Below are 21374 nucleotides of genomic sequence, written 5' to 3'. Positions count from 1 at the left end.
TGACAATCATATGGGTGCTCCCTTGTAGGTAATTAACTGTTTTTCTCTTGCTGCTTTTAATATTCTCTCTTTGTCTTTTGCTCTTGGCATTTTAATTACGATGTGTCTTAGTGTGGTCCTCTTTGGATTCCTTTTGTTTGGGGTTCTGTGCGCTTCCTGAACTTGTAAGTCTATTTCTTTTACCAGGAGGGGGAAGTTTTCAGTCATTATTTCTTCAAATAGGTTTTCAGTATCTTGCTGTCTCTCTTCTTCTGGCACCCCCATAATTCAGATGTTGGTACACTTAAAAGTTGTCCCAGAGGCTTCTTACACTATCTTCAAATTTTTGGATTCTTTTTTCTTTTTGCTTTCCCGGTTGAGTGTTTTTTGCTTCTTTGTATTTCAAATCTTTGACTTGATTCTTGCGTTCCTCTAGCCTGCTGTTGGGTCTCTGTATAATATTTTTTATTTCAGTCAGTGTATGTTTAATTTATAGTTGGTCCTTTTTCATATCTTCGAGGGTCTCGTTAACTTTATCGGCCTTTTCTAGGAAATTCTTGAAAAACTTTATAACCGTGGTTTTGAACTCTATATCCAGTCGTTTGTTTTCCTCCATTTCTTTCATTTGTGATCTGTTTGTCTCCGCATTTTCACTGCTTCCCTGAGTTGGTAGGGTAGCTTTGTGTGCTAGGTGTCCTATAGGGCCCAGTGGGTCGGCCTCCCAGTTACCTGAGGTGGACACTCTTGGTGCACCCCTTTGTGTACTGTATGTACAGCCTTGTAGTTAAGTCTTGATTGTTGTTGGTGTCACTGGGAGGAATTGACCTCCAGGCCAATTGGCTGTGAGGACCCACTGTGTCTATAATGGAAGAACTGCTGTACTGGAGACATGCTTATGGGGCAGGACTTGTTTCAGTGGGGCTTTGGTGCTCACTGAGTCTGCCTCTTGAATGTGTCACTTATGGATGTGAGTAGTTGAAATCTGGTGTCGTCTCACACCGACGACTAGATAAACTAGCTTCTGGATTTCCAATGGTCCACCCAGCAGGAGCTACAGCGAGAACTGCAGTTTTCTCCTCTTTGCTTGGGGTTTGGAAGTTTTGGAGCTGTCTGACCAGAGCTGCAGTTTGTTAGGTTAAGCTGCGATAGGGCAGGCCATTTATATGCAAAAGTCGATGCGTGGAGCTTGGGTGGGTTTGTAGATTGTGCGGGGCGGGGTCTCAGGGAGTCACTAGGCTAGGGCTTGGCAAACAGCGATGGCTGCCAGTCAGCCGTCTCTGCGTCTCCACGTTTCCAAGTCCCCGCGCCCCAGCACAGTAAACAATGATTGCTGCACGCACCTCTGCAAGAAAGTCACCCTCACTTTCCGACCCGATGGCAGACAGTCCAGCTTCTCCCTGTAGGAGTTTGGGTCCCCAGCGTCTCCCCAGAAACTGGAGTTCAGAGTAATCGGGAGCTTATCTCCCTTCGGGTTGAAAAAAGCAGCGCACCCAGTCGCCCACCACCAGCCCGATTTGCGTGCCTCTGTACCTCAGCTTTTCAGCGCTTGTGCACGTCTCAATGCTCTTTCCTTCTAGTTGTAGAACTTCCACTCAGCCAGCTTTCCCGTGGTTCTGGGTGATAGACGTTTTGTCTTTTAGTTGTAGTTTTTAAATTGTTGTGCAAGGCACCAGTTTAGGTGTTTATCTATGCTACCATATTGGTTTTCCCACCCTGTAGAGTCCTTTTTTTTTTTTTTTAAGTTTGTCTTCTTTGTAGAGACTTTTATACATAGTTTTTAAATCTAAGATACTTTCATAGATACGATTTTATCTCTTTAGTAGTAAATTTTTAAATATTTTTTATTGATTTTTGAGAAGGGAGAGGAAACATCAATGATGATAGAGAATCTTTGATTGGCTGCTTCCTGCACATCCCCTACCCACAAAGGAGAGGAGAGAAACATCAATGATGATAGAGAATCTTCAACCAACTCATTCCACAACCCAGGCATGTGCCATGACAGGGAATCAAACCATGACCTCCTGATTCATAGGTCTTTGCTCAACCACTGAGCCACTGCAGCTGGGCTAGTAGTAATTTTGAGCAGACATAATTTGCATTCTGCTTAGCATGCAGATGAAAAAGAAAGGGAAAAATTCGTTATTAAAATGGAGGTCTTAATACGTCTTTTTTTTTTTCCTCCCCCCAAAAAAGCTAATTATTTTAGTAATTCTGTATTCAGTTTGTGGTATACTTCTTTTGTTTATAGCTCGTGGTGATAAACAAGATAAAGTCACACAGAAAGCATTTGTGGAGCCCTATTTTAAAGATGATGAAAGGTAAGTTGGTCTTAATAAATGCCACCAATGTGATTGAAAGTGTTAACACGGCTTTCTTTGTCAGAACCTCTCTGAAACTGTAAAATTGCTACTTTGGTTAAAAAACAATGTGTTTCATTTAATTTATGGCCCTAACAAAACTGGAACTCAAGCTTTACAAAAATGACAAATTTTATAAATAAGGAACATTTTACCACCACTACCCTTTCTTTTTTACAATGGTAATAGTTATTTTCTATATTTTATTATAACAAATATATTTTATTATGAAGTTTATTTGAACTTTGGAATTTTTTTAATTGTATAACAGTAACTTTTACACAGTATAAGACTTTAGGTGGTAAACCTTAGGTTGTGCTTCAGAATTGTTTTATAAGGAGTTTTAAACCTTCAAAGCAAGTTAATTTTGAACCATAATGCTACGTTCTACTAAATTCTGAAACTTTCAGTCATGTACTATTCTTTTTAGAAGTGAATGTACCTTAGTTGTGGGCACATGGGGAGTGTGCAGAAAGCAGCTGATCGATGTTTCTCTCTCATCGATGTTTCTAACTCTCATCGATGTTTCTAACTCTCCCTCTCCCTTCCTCTCTGTAAAAACTCAATAAAATTAAAAAATAAAAACATAAAGCACATGTACATACATCAAAATGATGGAACTCTTTTTATTTAAATGGGAGATGACGACGTATGTCGAGTAGATGAATCTGTTCTTTGGCAGGGAGTAGGTTAGCCCTGAAATATGGGTTCTTAGTACTAGAAAACCAAGTTAACAGAGGTAGTATTCTCTTTCTTGGTTATGGTATTGATGAGAGATAGAGAGAGATGAGAGAGAAGCATTGATTGGTTGCCTCCCATATGCACCCCAACCAGGAATGGGAACCCGAAACTTAGGTAAGTATCCTGACCGGGAATTGAACCCATCACCTTTTGGTGTATGGGACGACACTCCAACCAACTGACCCACCTGACCAGGGTAGTATTCCTTTTTACTTAGGCTATTTTATATTTAATCTCCTAATCTATTATTTTCAACCAGTCGGGGGCAAAAATAGGAATAGTTATCTTTTTCAGAGAAAAATATCCATAAAAATACCTCACATATAGTAGGCACTTAATATTTACTGAAGAATGAGTGAAGAAGTATTTGGGTTTTTGACATACTGAATAAATATTTCAAATAAAATGAATATTTATTTGGGGATTATTTCTTCCCCTGGGCTCTCACCTTGGTTCATTTAAAACATAAACCAAAGATCTTTGTAATAACAAATGGATGAATTTTAAACTTATTTTTTTCCCCCAGAGAGACTAGCTTACAAAATTTTCCTCATATTGAAGTGGTTCGGAAAAAAGAAGAGAGAAGAAAATTGCATGGACACACATGTAAGGAATGTGAAATTGTAAGTACTACTATAAATACTGTTCTATTGTTGTTGTTGTTAACAGTATGGCTTTATATAGATCATGAATGCATGATTTTAAAATCATAGATACAAATTACATTTGTATCTAGAAACCTAGTTTAAGCCAGGAATAACACAGTAAATAGAATATTGGCTGGAACCTAAGAGAAATAAATAGATAAAAAATGTATTTTTATTTGTTCTAGGGAGAGAGAAAAACATCAGTGATGAGAGAGAATCATTGATCAGGTGCCTCCTGCACATCCCACACTGGGGATCAAGCCCTCAACCTGGGCATGTGCCCTGATGGGGAATTGAACCATGACCTCCTGGTTCATAGGTCAATGCTCAACCACTGAGCCATGCCAGCTAGGCTGGGTATTTTTAATTGATAAACTTTTTTAGAACAGTTGTAGGTCCACAGCAAAATTGAGTAATACATACAGAGAGTTCCCATATACCCCTGTCCCCATTATCCTTTTCTTTCTTCTCTCTTCAGGGTGTACTTTCAACACAGCAATGAATGGACTTTTTTTCCTAATGATGTTTTTGGAATAAAAGTTAAATCATGTCACTTCTCTACCGAAAACCCTTAAATGTCTTATCTCACTAATAAACAGAATCTAAAGCCCTACAGCACACTTTAGCACCCCACTTTTCTCTGACTTCATCTTCTACTACTCTCCCACTTACTGTTACAGACACATTAGCCTGTGTTGTTTGTGAATATGTTGTGATTTGGTGGTAGTGTTTCTCTAACATTGATTGATAACTATGATTCTTTAAGGGCCTCCCATCCCCATTCCCAGGCTAAGGTAACAAAGGCTTAATTCATGGCAATGAGAATGATGAAAAAGATACCCAAAAAAAGTTGTTTCAGAGATACTCTAAAAAATTTTAATTAAACTACAGAAAAAATATGTATGAAATACCTTTACCTTAAATTTTAGTTTCTCAACTATAAAATGGAATTAGCTGGATTATATATGATCCTATATCTCTGTTCTATTAAACTTTACACTACTTTGTTTTCTTTAGATCTAGAGCTTAATGACCTGTACAGTTTGTACATATAAGTTTTATCCTTATTTGTGTGAAATTCAGGTTATGATTGTAATTGCAAAAAAATGATATGCCTTTAATCCCAATTAAAAAGTACAGTTTGGGGGAGGGGGGGTCATGAAGCCCTTCGCATTCAAAATTAAACCTTTATTTTTAAAACTGTAGAGATAGGAAAATTACTTCAAAACATACATTATATCCAAATAACAATTGAGAAAGTGCTGTTCAAAAATGCAGGCCTCTCATTTCTGTTACCGGTCTGGCAAAGGAAAGAGTTTGCACCATAAGTAAATCATCTATGTCACTCAACACATTGTAAAGTTCAGCTGGTATTTCTTCCCATTGTAGACTTTACTGATGAAGGAGGCAATGTATTGATGTACATTGTAATACAAGCTTCTTTTCTCATTTGTGAAGCAAACATTTCACATACCAGCAGTAATTACTGTTAGTAATTGATACTACAATCATCAGGTAGTATAGTTTTCTTAGCATGCCTTCTTAGATTCAAGTTTATAATCAGTAATCAAATCACCCCATTTACTATTCCTAAGTGGGAAAACTTACCAGTTTTTATTATTAGTATTATGCAGACATTCCAGCAGAAGAAAGAGAAAAGAAGCTGGCTTCCTGTTCAAGACACCGATTTCGCTACATTCCACCCAACACACCAGAGAATTTCTGGGAAGTTGGTTTTCCTTCCACTCAGACTTGTATGGAAAGAGGTGAGAGTATAGGTTATAACATTTTCAAATTAATTTTTTAATATATACCCAAGTATAACCTTTTCTCAATGGTTCTCTTTACCTTCGGTAACATTTTGTGACTTAAAAACAAATTCCTAAAGATAAAAGGCTTACCTTCAACTCTTCAAGTAATTTCATTGGAATCAGAAATTGTTTATAATACTTTAGTGCAGCAGTCACAAACCACTGGTGGTCCGTGAGGTCCGAAAGATTGGCGACCACTGCTTAGTGTGATAGTGTATGCATCATCCTGGTCTGTCATTCAAATTTCAGAAAGCAATTTGCTCCTTCTTGCTATCATCAAAACAACTTTTACTAAAATAATCTTATAAAAGTTGCGAAGTTTATCATTTTAAAGCCACTACTCTGAATTTTAGACTTTAAAACCTCACTTATCCAGAATAATGTTGGTTATTTTTAAACCACGTATGAGTAAAAATGACCTTTGTTTGTTTGCTTGGAAAATTGTTGATATGCAACTAGCTCATTCAAAAATGACACATTTAATACAATTTGAGGATGTATGCAACTTTAATGCTCTAGACATTTAATGGTAAGATAGTTCTTCCAAAAGATGCAGTCTTTGACAGTCATTACCATATTTCCACTTTCCCCCTTAAACAAGCCACATTAAGTCCTCTGTGACATGATCTCTCCGCTGGTCATCATTTAGAATTAGTCTGGATGAGAGCCTCTTTGTACTAATATAGCCTAAGGGTGTGGTTGGAGAACAGCCTTCCCCTGAATACCTTAGGAGAGTCTAATAATCTGAAGAGTATAGGGGCTTATCATCTAATGAAATAGCTGCTACAAAAAGTCTTTTTGATAAGCACCTGGAATCCTATCTAATAAAAGTGATATGCAAATTGACCATCACTCCAACACAAGATGGCTGCCCCATGTGGACACAAGACGGCCAGCAGGGGAGGGTAGTGGTGGGCTTTCAGGCCAGCAAGGGAGGGCAGTTGGGAGGGACCAGGCCTGCAGGAGAGGGCAGTTGGGGGGGACCAGGCCTGCAGGGGAGGGCAGTTAGGGGCAACGGGCCAGCAGTGGAGGGCAATCGGGCTGGCAGGGGAGCAGAGCAGTTAGGGGTCGATCAGGCTGGCAGGGGAGTAGTTAGGGGGTGATCAGGCTGGCTGGCAGGCAGAAGCGGTTAGGGGCAATCAGGCAGGCTGGCAGGCGAGCAGTTGAGAGCCAGCAGTCCTGGATTGTGAGAGTGATGTCCAAATGCCCATTTCGGCCCGATCCCACTGGGGTCCCAGGTTGGAGAGGATGCAGGCTGGGCTGAGGGAGGGACCACCCCCACCCCACCCCCCGTGCACCGGGTCTCTAGTTTATTATAATAGTATAGTGGAAGCTACTTCAAAGGACTATGAGTGTTATCTGAGGTAATGTACATAACACATTTGATAAATGTTTGCTACTATGATGGTTAGTATAAATGAGGAAATTGATGCTAAATAATGAAATCCTTCAGCATCACTCAGCTAATAGAATCATGTAAACTTACAAGGCATTAAATAAGTTAAATGTTTACTGAAAGAAACATGTTGCTAATATAGTCTTCTAAATTTGTAATTTGTTTTTAAGGTTATATTAAGGAAGATCTTGATCCTTTTCCTCGTCCAAAAAGACGGCAGCCCTATAATGCAATCTTTTCTTCGAAAGGCAAAGAGCAGAAGACATAGATGGTGAAGCAAAAACAGGATAGAGAACCATTTTTTCTTTCTAGTTATTTATAGCTAATGTTGGTATTAAACACTGAATTTTTTAAATCTTCTGTAAACTGATTTATAAATCATTTTTCTATTAAAAATGTTTTTAAATGGCATTTACCCACCACACAACTACTTAAAATGTGGGGAAGTTTATATTGTGTTTTTTGCTTTTGCACCTCTAAACAATAAGGTGCTTTAATTTTGCACTCTAAGTTAAGAGTTGTTTATTTACTTTGTTTGGCATTACCCAATTACAGTTTTGAAAATATAATTGTCTGTGATTTGTTGTTTTTCAGATCTTTTCTTTTTATTCCATCTTTCCGTGGTATTTGCATTCAGCAGTGACTTCATGTTTATCATTACAAATTTTCATCCTCTTAATCACTGCTCTTCTGTTGGTCATTCCAATATCTAAATTTAAGTGTTTAAACATCTAAATTTTAATAGTCCTTTTAGTTTTCCAGCTTTTTTCTTTTGTTGAATTGAAATGAGGTGCTACTGTGGAGCGTATTCCTTTCGAGGTGCCCAAAAATACCAACTTTTTTTCTTTTTGCATGAACTATAAGTTAACATCGCCCTCTGATCTGATGCTAATATTCCAGTTTCTCACATGTAATTTGTGTTGTGTTTTTTTTTTTTCATTATACTTTTTTTTTCTGGTGCATTTTTCAAGATAAATTTGTTGAGTTTCTCTGCCCATATGTTCAAGTTTAGCTGTATTGTTTCTCTAGATTGACTAATGTTATGAACTCCCAACTTGGCAACAAAATAGATTTCTCTATTTAGCAACTTTCTATTCCTCTTGGACCTAGTATAACTGAGCATATCTGTGTCACCTTTTCTAGTGGCATTTTGTTTATCAGTGGGTTTTAGTGTGTGTGTGTATTCCTTTAATCCAGATCTTGATAGTATTATATAAGCAGGATTACATAGACACTGAATAGAATGTCTCACTAAAACCTAAGTAAGCTTACAAGTATAATCTTTATTTCTCAGATCATTGCTTAGTCTTGACTTCCTCACTGATCAAGGTTCTCATGTGAGTAAATTACATCAGTTTGGGTTCTCACAGAGAAGATGGGAAATCACTTACATTGAGTATATGTCAGACGCCCTGTGTACATTATTTGGCTCTGAATGTGATTCTGAATTTTTTACAACCCTATCATAACTTCTACTCAGCACTTTTCTTCCCATCCCAAATTGTTTCTCTATCCTGTTTGATTTTTGTTCTCTGCTGACAGTTACCTAATCTCCCCCAAAATGATAGAAACCATTCATAACTATGCCAAGAACTGTTTATACTATTCACATAGATTTTTCTTTTAATTCTCAAATAATCTTATGAATTTATGTATGAGCTTAACATTACGCTGCCAAAAATGGATCTAAGAAGCAGATTAAACAAGAAATGACTGGTTTTCTTTTTGGCATCCAAGTCTGGCAGTGCAGCTCCAGGATGCCCTTGTGGACCCAGGGTAGTGTTTATTTGTAATTCAGTTACAAAAAAACGAAGAGTGTTACATAAACCAAACACTAATACATTTATTTAAAAACCATTTATCAAGCACTTTACCAGGCACAATACTAAAGACAAAATCAGGCAAAATTGGACAAATTTTCTTTCAAAGGAACAAGCTTTTAAAGAAGACACACCTAAGCATTTTATTCTGTTATCCCTGACATCTAAGCATAACAAACATGAATTTTATATTGAAAAAATGCCACTTTGGAAATAAGCATTTCAAATATATCTCAAATTTCAGCATCCAGCTATGTTCAAGAATTCTAGCAGTTTAAGAAGGGACATCTCAAACTCTTTCTTTGCTGAGCTGCTGCTGTTAGAATGGCTCCTTAGAAAACTGAAGTGTCCTTCCACTTGAGTCCTGTAGCATATACACTTAGGCAAGCAGTTGTGTGCTATCGCCAGCAGAGGCCAGAAGAGAGTTATTGTTGGAGAATGATCAGTGAAAACTAGGGGCTAAATGGGACTACCAAAGAAAATTTCTAGGATAAATAGATATGAGTTGGGAACCTTTGGTACAGTAATGAAAGCTTATTGGGCAAAAAGCAAGCTTTCAACAAAACTGTACTGGAATAAAACAAGTGGCAGAGGTAATAATTCATGGTCCTGAGGGAAAAATAACAAACATTGCATATAAACCATATGCTAGGCATTTAGGAGCTACAGAGATGTGAGATCCTATTATTGCCCAGTAGGAGACCAGATATAAATTGATTGCTTGATTGATTGATGCCTAAGAAGTCAAAGAATTTTAGATTGAGTACCAAAAAAATGTTAAGGATAATTAGAACCTGAACTGTTTAGGACGATTTAACCTAGTGAAGCAGGGAAGACGAGACAGTGCAGTCTAAATTGGGAAACTAAGCTGAATATTGAAATGTTAAAATACCAAGTCAGAGGAAGCCTCAGAGATTATCGGTTGACTTGCAAGGTCCCTATGAACTGGAACCTCAGTAGGGTGCTTTTTTCCCTTCCTAAGTCCTAGGAAGCACATACACGTTTATTAGTACGAGGCAGTAAACTTGTGTCTTAAAGGTAAGACTAACAAATTTAGACTTGAGTCTTTAGGCCTTAAAACTATTAGTAGCAGATTCCTTTACTCAAACCCTACACAGAACCCCAATAAACAATTTTTTTCAAGGTATATGTTTATTTCAATGATTCAGGTTTATCACCTTATTAATCCAATCAGGACTGGATAAATACAAAATTGTGAAATGACTTATGGATGGCATGTTACATCAGCCTCAGCATCCATGATATCCCAGACAAAAGTCTGCTGCACCCTAGACCAATTAAATCATTTGTGGGTAAGTTCTAGGCATCAGTCCTTTTTTAAGAGCTTCTTAAGTGATTCAAATGTACACTGGAGTTTGAGAACCACTGCCCTAAATCACTGTTTCAGGCTGGTTCAATGGTATTCAAACGAATGTTCATCAAAACCACGTGGGAGGTTTATTAAACTACAGACTGCTAAGCTTTACAGTACACTTAAAAGGCAGAAAGCATTACTAGAAATAAAAACCAGCAATCCTATCAATAACTCCTATTTACCAGGAAGTTCAAAGTTCACATAGCCTGGCCAGTGTGGCTCAGTGGTTGAGCACTGAGCCATGCACCAAGAGGTTGCCAGTTCAATTCCTGGGTTGTGGGCTCAATCTCTGGGGGCGTGCAGGAGGCAGCCAATCAATGTTTCTCTCTCTCTAAAATCAATAAAAACATGTAAAACATACACATGCACCTAACATAAACTCAAATTATATAAAACAAAGCTACAAGGACAAATAGACAAATTTATACTCATGAGAGTTTTAACACATTACCCTCATTCAGGGATAGAGGACATCTCTTTCATAACCAACAGATCCCCACCAAAAAACCACAAAGATATAAAAAGCTTAAATAGCATGAGGAGCAAACAGGATTCAACATGCACAGATAAAACAACTTTTCCATCTGGCCTGCCCTAAAGTGTTATTCCCAAGATGTACAGGAGATGGCAACAGAGAAGCACAATTGGCACATTTTTTTTAAAGTGACCACATTGTACTGTGAAGTAAGTTCCAACAAACTTCAAAGTATATTGCTATTATGAACAACTATGTGCCAACAAGCTAGACAATGTGGATGAAATGAACAAATTTCTAAAAACAATACAATCTTCCAAAACTGAATCAGGAAGAATCAGAAAATCTGAATAGGCCAATAAGAACTGATGAAATGGAAGCAGTAATCAACTCCCAGCAAGCAAAAGCCCTGGTCCTGAGGGCTTCACAGGGGAGTTTTACCAAACCTTCAAAGAACAACCAACACCTATCTTCAAACTATTCCAAAAAAATCCAAGAGGAAGGAACACTTCCAAGCTCTTTTTATGAGGCCATCATTATCCTAATTCCAAAACCAGATAAAGACACTACAAAGAAAGAATTACAGGCCAATATCCCTGATGAACACAGATGCTAAAATCCTTAACAAAATATTAGCAAATCGGAACCAGCAATATATTAAAAAGACTAGAGGCCCGGTGCATGAAATTCATGCATGGGGGGTCCCTCAACCCGACCTGTGCCCTCTCCAATCCGAGAGCCCTCAGGGCATGTCCTGCTGATGGCTTAGGCCCGCTCCCTGTGGTTCTCTGCTCTCTGCGGGGCTTGCCTGCTCCACACCATAGCGATGGGCAAGCAAGCCCTGCTGGGTGCTGCCTGCAGCTGCGCTTGTCTGCTCCCAGGTCGCCGCGGCAACACCCAAGCAGGCCCTGCTGGGTGCTGCCTGCAGGCCCACTTGCCTGTTGTGGGTCGCCAGCAGCTACCACCAAGCAGGCCCTGCTGTCTGCTGTCAAGCTGCACCGCTGGACCTACCCCCAGGCCCACCCTGAGGTTGCCTGTCCAGCCCTGCCTGGCTCCCCGGCCCCGCAGCAGCTGCAGCTGCTGGGGTCTGGCCCTGCCTCCCTCTTTGGCCCTTGAAGCAGCCTCACTGGCTGCTGACCAGGCCCTCCCCCAGTGCAGGTGCATGGAGGCGGGTCCAGGCACCGCCGCCCCAGACCCGCAAACGCTGATGGGCCACCGCCCCAGGAGAGACCCCGCCCGGCGGCAGCAGCGGCGGCGGGGGCGGGGTCTCTCAGGGGCCGTGGCGGCGGCGCCCGGACCCGCCCCCATCGCTGCCACCACTCGGACCCGCGAACGCTGAGGGGTCTCCCCTCAGCAGCGACGGATCCAGCCATTGAGAGGCCACCCTGAGTCCCGCCCCCCAGCCTCCTGCTGCCCAATCGTGGGTGTAGCGGAGTGATGTTTATCTGCATATTACTCTATTATTAGATAGGATCACTCATCATGACCAAGTGGGATTTATTCCAGGGATGCAAGGCTGGTACAATATTCACACATCAATGTGATACATCACAAATTGAGAGACAAAAATCACATGACCATATCAATAAATGCAGAAAAAGCATTCAACAAAATCCAACACCCAGTTTTGATAAAAACTCTCAGCAAAGTGGGAACAGAACGATCATATCTCAACATAGTAAAGGTCATATATGACAAATCTACAACCAACATCATATTCAACGGACAAAAACTAAAACCAATGCCCCTAAGAAAAGGAACAAGACAGGGATGTCCTCTTTCATAACTTTTTTTTTTCACCACTCTTATTCAACACAGTATTAGAAGTAGCCAAAGTGATCATTTGTAAAATTCCCCCTTTTTATACCTTAGAACACTCATTGCTGAAAGGCCTAGGCTCAGTCTTGGCTCTGCCTCCAGGGAGACAGCAAGGTTGGACCTCAGAATGTTCAGGTAAACTGACACGAAGTAGTGTACTCCGGAATTCTGGTATTCTATCTGAAGGATGTGCTCATGAAAAATGGCCCTACGGATATGTTCACCTAATGTGCACCCCGCCTCTCAATTCAGGAAAAAGTCCTGCTAGTAAGTCCATTAAATATGACCAGATGCTTGCCTCATGTCCCAACACCATAAACTTTTAAGGCATGTTTTTGCAAATTTGGGTCAATTACTAAATCTTCAATTCTGTTCCATTAAATCACATACAATCTATATATATAAAAGCCTAAGCGACCATTATGACTGAATGACCAGAATGACTCGAATGACCAGATGACTGGCCGGTAGCTATGACATGCACTGACCCAGACCTTGCTGCTGGGGCCCTGACAGCCCCGAACCTGGTTCACCCGCACCTCAGACCCAGACAGGAGGGAGGAGGGAACCCAATTCCTCACGGAATCAGCCACTGGTTAGGTTACTGCTGGGGCCCACCTCCTGCAGTCCCTACCCCCGGCCAGCCACCGGCCCCCCCCCCGGTCGGCCCCAAGCACAGGCCAGGTCGAGGGACCCCAGCTGTGCATGAATCCATGCACTGAGCCTCTAGTCCTATATAAAAAAAGCAAGTATGCAAATCAACCAAACAGCAGAACAACCGGTCTCCATGACGCGCACTGACCACCCACCAGGGGGCAGTCACTCAATGCAGGAGCTGCCCCCTGGTGGTCAGTGTGCTCCCACAGGGGGAGCACCATTTAGCCAGAAGCCGGGCTCATGACTGGCAAGCGCAGCAGCAGTGGCAGAAGCCTCTCCCGCCTCTGGGGCAGCACTAAAGAGCAAGTGGCAAGCAGTTAAGGAGCGGCAAGCAGTTAGGAGCGAGCGGTGAGCAGTCAGGAGCAAGTGGCAAGTGGTTAGGAGCGCCTAATGCCAAGTGCCAAGCCCAACTCAGGCTCCTCCCTGACCGCCTGCTGCTTCGCACACTGATACATCCCCCAAGGGGTCCCAGATTGCGAAGAGGGCACAGTCCAGGCTGAGGAACCCCAATCAGTGCACGAATCTGTGCACTGGGCCTCTAGTCCTATCTAATAAGAGAGTAATATGCAACTTAACCATCACTCTGCTACACAAGCCACACCCACAAAGCCACACCCACCAGCCAATCAGAGTGAGTATGCAAATTAACCCAACAAAGATGGCAGTTAATTTGCATACACGGAGGAAGAGAGAGGGACAGTGTAAAGCAAGGCGGCTGCAGCTGCTGGAGGGAAAGCACTGGCAGTGCGTGCTGGGCGGAGCGAGGTGTGCGGCGGCGGCGTGCGCAGCCGCGGAGGCGGTGGCAGGAGGAGGTGGCAGTGGGAGGCAGCGGGGGAGGCAGGCGCAGCAGGTCACCCTGCAGTGGTAGCAGCGCGCGCAGCCTCAGAGTCCGCGGTGGCCGTTGGCTGGGTTGGGTGGGCAGGACGGGCGGGGGCGTTCCGCCCACCCCACCCGCCACAGCGGGAGAGATGGTAGGGTGGGACAGGTGGCCGTGGCGGGAGGGAAGCCCGCCGGAAGTCTTGGAGGAATATTCCTGCAATGGGTCACTAGTCCTATATAATAAAAGCCTAATAATATGTTAAGTGTCTGATCATTCGACCATTCAACCAATTGCTATGACATGCACCGACCACCAGGGGGCAGACGCTCCGACCAGTAGGTTAGCTTGCTGCTGGAGTCCAGCTGATCAGGACTGGGCGAAACAGGCCGGACACACCCTGGAGCCCTCCTGCAGTCTCTCCCCAGCTGACTGGCCCCAATTGGAACTGGGCGAGATGGGCCAAACACACCCTTGAGCCAACCTCCCACGGCCCCTCCCCGGCCCCTAAAATATTTCATCTATTTAATTTCCTTTCAATGTGCACAAATCCATGCACCGGGCTTCTACTGAGGTAATATTTGGTATAAAAAAATGTTTTGGAAAATTGTGAAGTAGGGTGATATGCAGATTATTTAGGAAAAGTGTAGCACACTTGGCAGGTTATTTTTTGAAAGGCAACCCCAAAAACAATAGGATATGCGGGGTAAAGGGTGGTCAACAGACTCCTTCTTGGAGTCTTAATGTCTAAAGCTAATGCAGCCAAGGCCGGTTTGGCTCAGTGGATAGAGTGTCGGCCTGCGGACTCAGGGGTCCCAGGTTCGATTCCGGTCAAGGGCATGTGCCTTGGCTGCGGGCACATCCCCGGTGGGGGGTGTGCAAGAGGCAGCTGATCGATGTTTCTCTCTCATCAATGTTTCTAACTCTCTGTCCCTCTCTCTTCCTCTCTGTAAAAAATCAATAAAATGTATTGGAAAAAATAAATAAATAAAATCCTACCTAATAAAATAGTAATATGCAAATTGACTGCACCTTCACTACGCCCAAGCCACACCCACCAGCCAAAGCCACACCCACCAGCCAATCAGGGTGAGTATGCAAATTACCCAACAAAGATGGTGGTTAATTTGCATATGCTGATGGAGGGAGGAGTGAAGACTGAAGACAACTTAGAAGAGGGAGGAAAAGTGGAAAGCAAGGTGGCTGCCAGAGGGAAAGCCCAGGCGGGGCGGGGCAGGGTGGGGCGGCAGCAGCGTGCGGATGCAGGTGCGGCAGCGCACGTGGCCGCAGCGGCCGCTTGCAGGATTCTTCCTGCAAATGGGCTACTAGTAAATAAATAAAGCTAATGCAATTATGCTAAGGTTCCTTTCCTAAAACCAGGTTTTTCCATTGAAATCTCTTAGGAAGAAATGGGGGAGAAGTATAGGTTCTTTCTTGGCTTTTGTATTTCTTAGCTACCAGTTTAAAATAAACATATAGCCCTAGCCAGTTTTTCTCAGTGGTTAGAGCTTCAGCCTGAAGACTGACGGTCCCGGGTTTGATTCCAGTGAAGAGTACATATCTCGCCAAAACCGGTTTGGCTCAGTGGACAGAGCGTCGGCCTGCGGACTAAAAGGTCCCAGATTCGATTCCGGTCAAGGGCATGTACCTTGGTTGCGGGCACATCCCCAGTGGGGGGTGTGCAAGAGGCAGCTGATCGATGTTTCTCTCTCATCAATGTTTCTAACTCTCTATCCTCTCCCTTCCTCTCTGTAAAAAAAAAAAATCAATGAAATATATTTTTTTTAAAAAAAGTACATATCTCGGTTGCAGGCTCGATCCATGGCCCTGGTCAGGGTGTATACAGGAGGCAACCAATCCATGTGTCTCTCTCATATCCAAGATTCTTTCTGTCTCTCTCCCTCCCTTCCACTCTCTCTCTGAAAATCAATGGAAAAAATACCCTCGGGTGAGGATTAACACAAAAAAAACATGAAAATACAAAACTTTGGTCATTTTTATTCCCACCTTTTGAATAGTAAATAAAAGTTTTACATCCAGAAGCTAAATTAGTTGATTATTCCATATCTACACTAATAAGAGAAAGATGCAAACTGACCATACCTCCACGACGCCCACCAGCCAATCAGGAGTATGCAAATTAATCCGACAAAGATGGTGGGCAGAGAACATCCTCGGGACCCAGGCTGCTCTAAGCCTGTAGGCCCACATGTAGGCCCTGAGCGGCTGGGGTCCCAGAACACCCCTGGCCAGGAGTGGCCTACGGGCGCCCATGCCAAGGAGCCCGGGTCCCACGACAAGTGGTCAGGGGTGCTAAGCGGGCTGGGCCTCGGGACAAGTGGTCAGGGACGCCAAGCGGGCTGGGTCCCGGGACAAGCAGCCGGGGGCACCAAGCAGCCCAGGTCCACACCCCCCAGCCCAGCAGACATAGCAGCGAACACGGGGCCACCGGATTTGGGGACCTGCCCCCAGTAGCCGGGGACACGCCCCTAGCCCAGTGGACACAACACAGGGGATCCTCTGTGCATGGGCTGCAGAGGAAACACTTTTCTTTTTTTAAAAAAAGAAAATATTTTATTGATTTTTTTACAGAGGAGAGAGGGATAGACTTGTCAGAAACATCGATGAAACGTTGATCAGCTGCCTTCTGCACGCTCCCCACTGGGGATGTGCCCCCAACCAAGGTACATGCCCTTAACAGGAACCAAACCTGGGACCGTTCAGTCTGCAGGCCGATGCTCTATCCACTGAGCCAAACCAATTTGAGTGTAAACACCTTTTCTGACTGCTCATTGGCTAAGCTCCCTGTACGCCGCCACTTGCAGTGTTCTTGGTAACTTGGGTAGTAAGAATCCAAGAAGGTGATCTAGGGTTTTTCCACCACACTCCTGGAGAAAAAAAACGAAGGTCCACCGCTGGAGGGGCTAAGAAATGTCATATCCTGTCCTAGTTGGTTTTGCTCAGTGGATAGTCTCAGCTTGCTGACCACAGGATCCGGGTTCGATTCTAATCAAGGGCATGTGTGGGAAACCCTTTCACGTCCCGCGTGGTTCAGGGTTCAGGTTCTGGAGAAGGCCGCACACAAATGAGAGAGACTAGAAAAGTATTAATTTGGGAATATTGGGGGCCAGATGGGAGCCCACCTCTAGTGGGAGGACTATGCTTTGCTTTGGCCTTGCCATCCCTTTTATTCAGGTTTGGGATACACCCATTGCCCTTAGGCAGGCAATTCCTGTAACAGGCAGATTATTTTATCAGTAGGGATTTACATGATTATTTGGTGGGGAAGTTGCTTCAGCTATCATTGTTTCAATTAGATAGGGAGGGTTGGCTCTGACCTTTCAGAGCTTCAAGGTTGACCAGCCTTCCAGGTTCCTTGTCCACACCTTTCTAATTAGTGAGACAATGATCAGTTTCCAGCATCTCCCTGTTTCTTTTCTTTAAAAAATCTTGCATCTGCAGACTAGAAATAAACATCTAAGAACAAAAAAATGTTTGAGTCCCAATTTCAATGTCAAACAGTTCCTTATGTGTACATGTCAACAATGATATCTTGATGGTGGACAAATGGTGGCAATGCAGGTCCGACCCTCTCTGGTTTGGTCCTGGGAAACCTGCAACAATGCACAGCTGCTGACTACTAGCATGGCAAGGCGTCTTCACCATCTTCCATCTCTGGACTGTTTCTCCTCTTGTCTTCATGGCTGGAGCATTCCTGTCAATTCCTCTGTTACAGGAATTCACATGGTCTTGGAGTTGTTTTTGAAAATATACAAATATATTCTCGACCAAAAGTTAATAAAGGAGTCTTTTCTGTAAATTTGACTTGGGATCCTTTTTATTTTTGCCCAGACTATTTTCTTTTTGCTTATTTTGACACCATGCATGTTTTTCATGGGTGTCTTGCTGTTAGCATTACAAATGAAAATTAATTTTCAAAGTAAAAATTTTTCTAGATGTAATTTACTTACAGGATATTTTTTCTTACATAACATTACTCCACTATTCCCCCCCCCCTTTTTTTTTAATTTAACTATCAGGAGGCTTTTGGAAAATTTATAATGCAGTCTTGATAACTTTAAATTTTAATTTTTTGCACAAAAATATGACTGCTTTAGGCTCATTGCATGTTAAGCAATTTTACCATGAGATGAACTACCAATAGAAATTTTATTTAATACTTTAGGAACAGCTTTTTGTCCAGTACAATTAAATTTTCTTGAATATTCACTTATTTCAATTAGCCAATTTAAATTAATCTGAAAAGTTGACTACTATTTTACTGTCAAATTTAATTCTCTAAGAACAATCTTAGTTTACCCTGTAAATATTAGTGGAAAGAATTATTTGCCTTCTTGAGTAGGCTCTGAGCATTCCTGGTGCTAGGCTGGATTTAGATATAAGGCAGCTGCTGTCAGCCAAATCTCTGTCTGTTGCCTGGGTCCCGATCTGAGCTGGGCGTGGGAAGCAAAGCAGCCATGGGGGCAGGAGACCTCCCTCAGAAGGGGTGGGGGTTCAAGCCCCTGCAATGTTGGGGGGGGGTGAGGGTCTGTGCCCCACCTCTTTTGACCCCCAAGTTCTCTCCTGATGGCCCCTCTGAGACTGTGCCTGTCTTAGGTTGTTCCTTCCCTGAGGAATCTTACCCGTCTCTGGCTAACCATCCATCCTCCAGGGCCAAGCAGGGTGATGTGAGGTTCAGTTCTATCTCCTTGGTAGCTTATGCTCCCATGGCCTCCACACCCAGCACCTGCCTTGGGATCCCCTTGCTTGCTGGCGGGGCCCCGGCACTGATCACATATCTTGGGGAACCCAGGTTTCTTCTCCAGGGAGGGCCCAGCTCACACCATTGGGCAAGAGACAGATCCATGGTACCAGCCACCATGAGGCTTCAACCTCAGCATGAACAGAAAGCTCAGGCAACAGCTGCGGGGGCAATTGGATTGTGAGAAGAGGGTTCCTCTTGGCAAAAAGGGCAAGAGGGGCCAATATAGAATGCTCAAGTGTGCCTTCCCAAGGGGCCCTCTACACAGTGGAAGGGATTAAATCCTTTCATGTCCTTTTAAATTGCTGCCTAACATTCAAAGATTTCGTTTTTAAGTTTATTGGAGATAATTGTATAATGTGCTGTTGTAAAATATCAAAAATTATAATGCCATTGTAGAATAATATCATGTAAGGATATTCTTTGCTCTAGGCCAGTGATGGGCAACCTTTTGAGCTTGGTATGTCAAACTTTGCCAAAAAACTGACCATAACTCGGGTAGTGTGTCACTTTGAGGAAAAAACATTATTTCGCGATATTTATAGTTTAAATAACATAAATGTTTCATCCTCGGCATGCGGCCGCCTCAGCGGCCGCGTGTCATCAGAAATGGTACTGACACACGTGTCAGAGGTTCGCCATCACTGCTCTAGGCCATGGCAATTCAATTTCAAACTGGCTGACAATTTCTTTTTGTATAGACAAGGTCTTAGTTACATTTTTTGCACCTCTCCCAGGAGCAAGTAGTGATAGTAGACGTATTTTTGCTTTTGCCTCCCCTCCTTTGGTGTCCATGCAAACCAGAAGCCTCTCTTTAATTTTACACACAAAGGAGCAGTGGTTTGATTTTGTGTAATACAAAAGGGAAGCTGGGTGGCGACACCTGTGTAATTATACTTCCATGCCTCACCCATGTTCCTCCTGGATGACCAAGGTGTTTGGTATTATTGGTGACTACATTAGGTGGGGGATCAGCCCATGTAAGGGGTCTTACCCATGAAGGGTCAGGAACTTAAGTCCAAAATACTTCTCCATTTGCCCCAGGTAATATTACCTTACAGCTGATTACTGCTAGCATGGCAAGAAAGACATTCTCAGGCATCTGTACCGTCTTCTTTACCATGCCCCAGGTGGTCTCCAGGCTATTTGTTGTCCGGCTTGTCCTCCTACTGTTCCTCATCTTTAGTGGATTGCTTGGAGTCACTGCTCTCTGTGGCTGAGGTAGTTGATTGTCTGCAGCTGCATGGTGTGGCTCCAGGTGCAAGGTCTTCATTCGTCTGTCTAGTTTCTCTCTTGGATCCCTGTTGCAGTTTAATATTTCTGGCAGGAATCCACACAGGTTTGGAAAAATTGGTTAATAATGGATTGGGTCCCTTCCATAAACCAGATTTGGGATCTTTCCATTTAACTAGACTATTTTCTTTTGTTTTATTCTGACACCAATGTAGCTCCATAGGTGTCTTTCCATCAGCATCACAAGTGAATAAATTTAAAGTAATTAAGGCTTGGTGCAGCCTGCCCGCAGGTGATTTCTCCATCATCCCCCCTTTTTATTTTACAAGTTGGGATTTTAGCCACTGATGCTGTCATTCAATAATGGCCTGTCCTTGGGAATTGTATGGTATTCCTGTAATGTGCTGAATTTTCTACATTTTACAAAATTCCTGGAATTGACAGCTTATGTAAGCAGGCCCATTATCAGTTTTAATAATTTTTGTAACTCCCATGATGGCAAAAGCATCTAGGTAATGATTAATAACCTGTTTTGCCATTTCTCCTGTAGATGTGATAGCCCATATTACTTTTGAAAAGGTGTCTACAGAGACATGTAATGCCCCAAGGCGTCCAAAGGAATTCTAATGCGTTACATCCATTTGCCAGATATGGTCTCCTAGCAAACCTCTAGGGTTGACTCCTGTGTTAGGTCCTTGAGGTAGATGTAACATGCAAGTGGGACATTCCTTAATAATCTTTTTTGCCTGTTGTCAGAGTGATTGAGAACTGTTTAGACAGCATTTTGGCAGGCTGATGTAAAAGCTGATGAGATTCTAAGGCTTCTTTTAATAAGGCAACCAACTGATCAGCATGTGCATTTCCTTTTGTTAAAGGACCAGGTAAGACACTATGAGCCCTGATGTGAGGCATGTACCTAGGTTACAGTCTCCTCCCAGGCCGGGGCCCAGGTCAGGGCTCATGTAGGAGGCAACCAATCAAAGTGTCCCTCTGACACAATGGCACCAAGTCTGGAGATCAGCAGAAATGATGATAGAAACGTCTATTTGCCTCCAGGAGCACACGTACAAGGAGCTGCTGTAGCGGCCATAGTAGGGCTAGGTCCAGGAAGGCAGTTCACCATTGGTGGAAATATCTCAATCCTAACAGGATTCGTCCTGGCTGCCTTCCCGATGCTGTATGATGCTCCAACCCGGCCATTTGATCCTTATATACACCCAAATCGCGAGATGCAAAACTCACAAGGCATACTTCTTCCGTGGAGTGAAGACACCCCAACATTGACCACTGAGATGATCGACAAGGTCCTCAAAAGTGCACTGGTGCTCCTCTACCATGTGATCAGAAAACCACAAAACCCGATGTCACAGTTCACAAGAAGATTTAATGCTCTTTATGCAAATGTGCACCCGGGTATACAACCATCTACGGTTGATTTGGACCCGTCCCACGATTACAAAGAGGCTGCTGCCTGGCTTGCATA

General features: G+C 42.9%; 1 protein-coding gene across 5 annotated transcripts in view; it reads left to right on the top strand.

Annotated features, from left to right (window-relative positions):
- Nucleotides 1–7525, top strand: part of RBBP8 (RB binding protein 8, endonuclease) — a 67781-nt gene extending 60256 nt beyond the window's left edge. For all 5 annotated transcript variants that reach the window (XM_079784004.1, XM_079784005.1, XM_079784003.1 and 2 more), the window contains 4 exons: nucleotides 2231–2300; nucleotides 3607–3703; nucleotides 5352–5493; nucleotides 7105–7525. In XM_079784004.1, coding sequence (XP_079640130.1) covers nucleotides 2231–2300; nucleotides 3607–3703; nucleotides 5352–5493; nucleotides 7105–7202 — 407 coding nt within the window. In that variant the 3' untranslated portion in view covers nucleotides 7203–7525. The remainder of the gene's footprint in view (nucleotides 1–2230; nucleotides 2301–3606; nucleotides 3704–5351; nucleotides 5494–7104) is intronic.
- Nucleotides 7526–21374: the final 13849 nt, after the last annotated feature.

The sequence above is a fragment of the Cnephaeus nilssonii genome (assembly GCF_951640355.1).
Source record: "Cnephaeus nilssonii genome assembly, chromosome: 11".
Classification (NCBI taxonomy): domain Eukaryota; kingdom Metazoa; phylum Chordata; class Mammalia; order Chiroptera; family Vespertilionidae; genus Cnephaeus; species Cnephaeus nilssonii.
The sequence above is the reverse complement of the archived record's forward strand: the minus strand, read 5'-3'. Positions and strand labels throughout refer to the sequence as shown.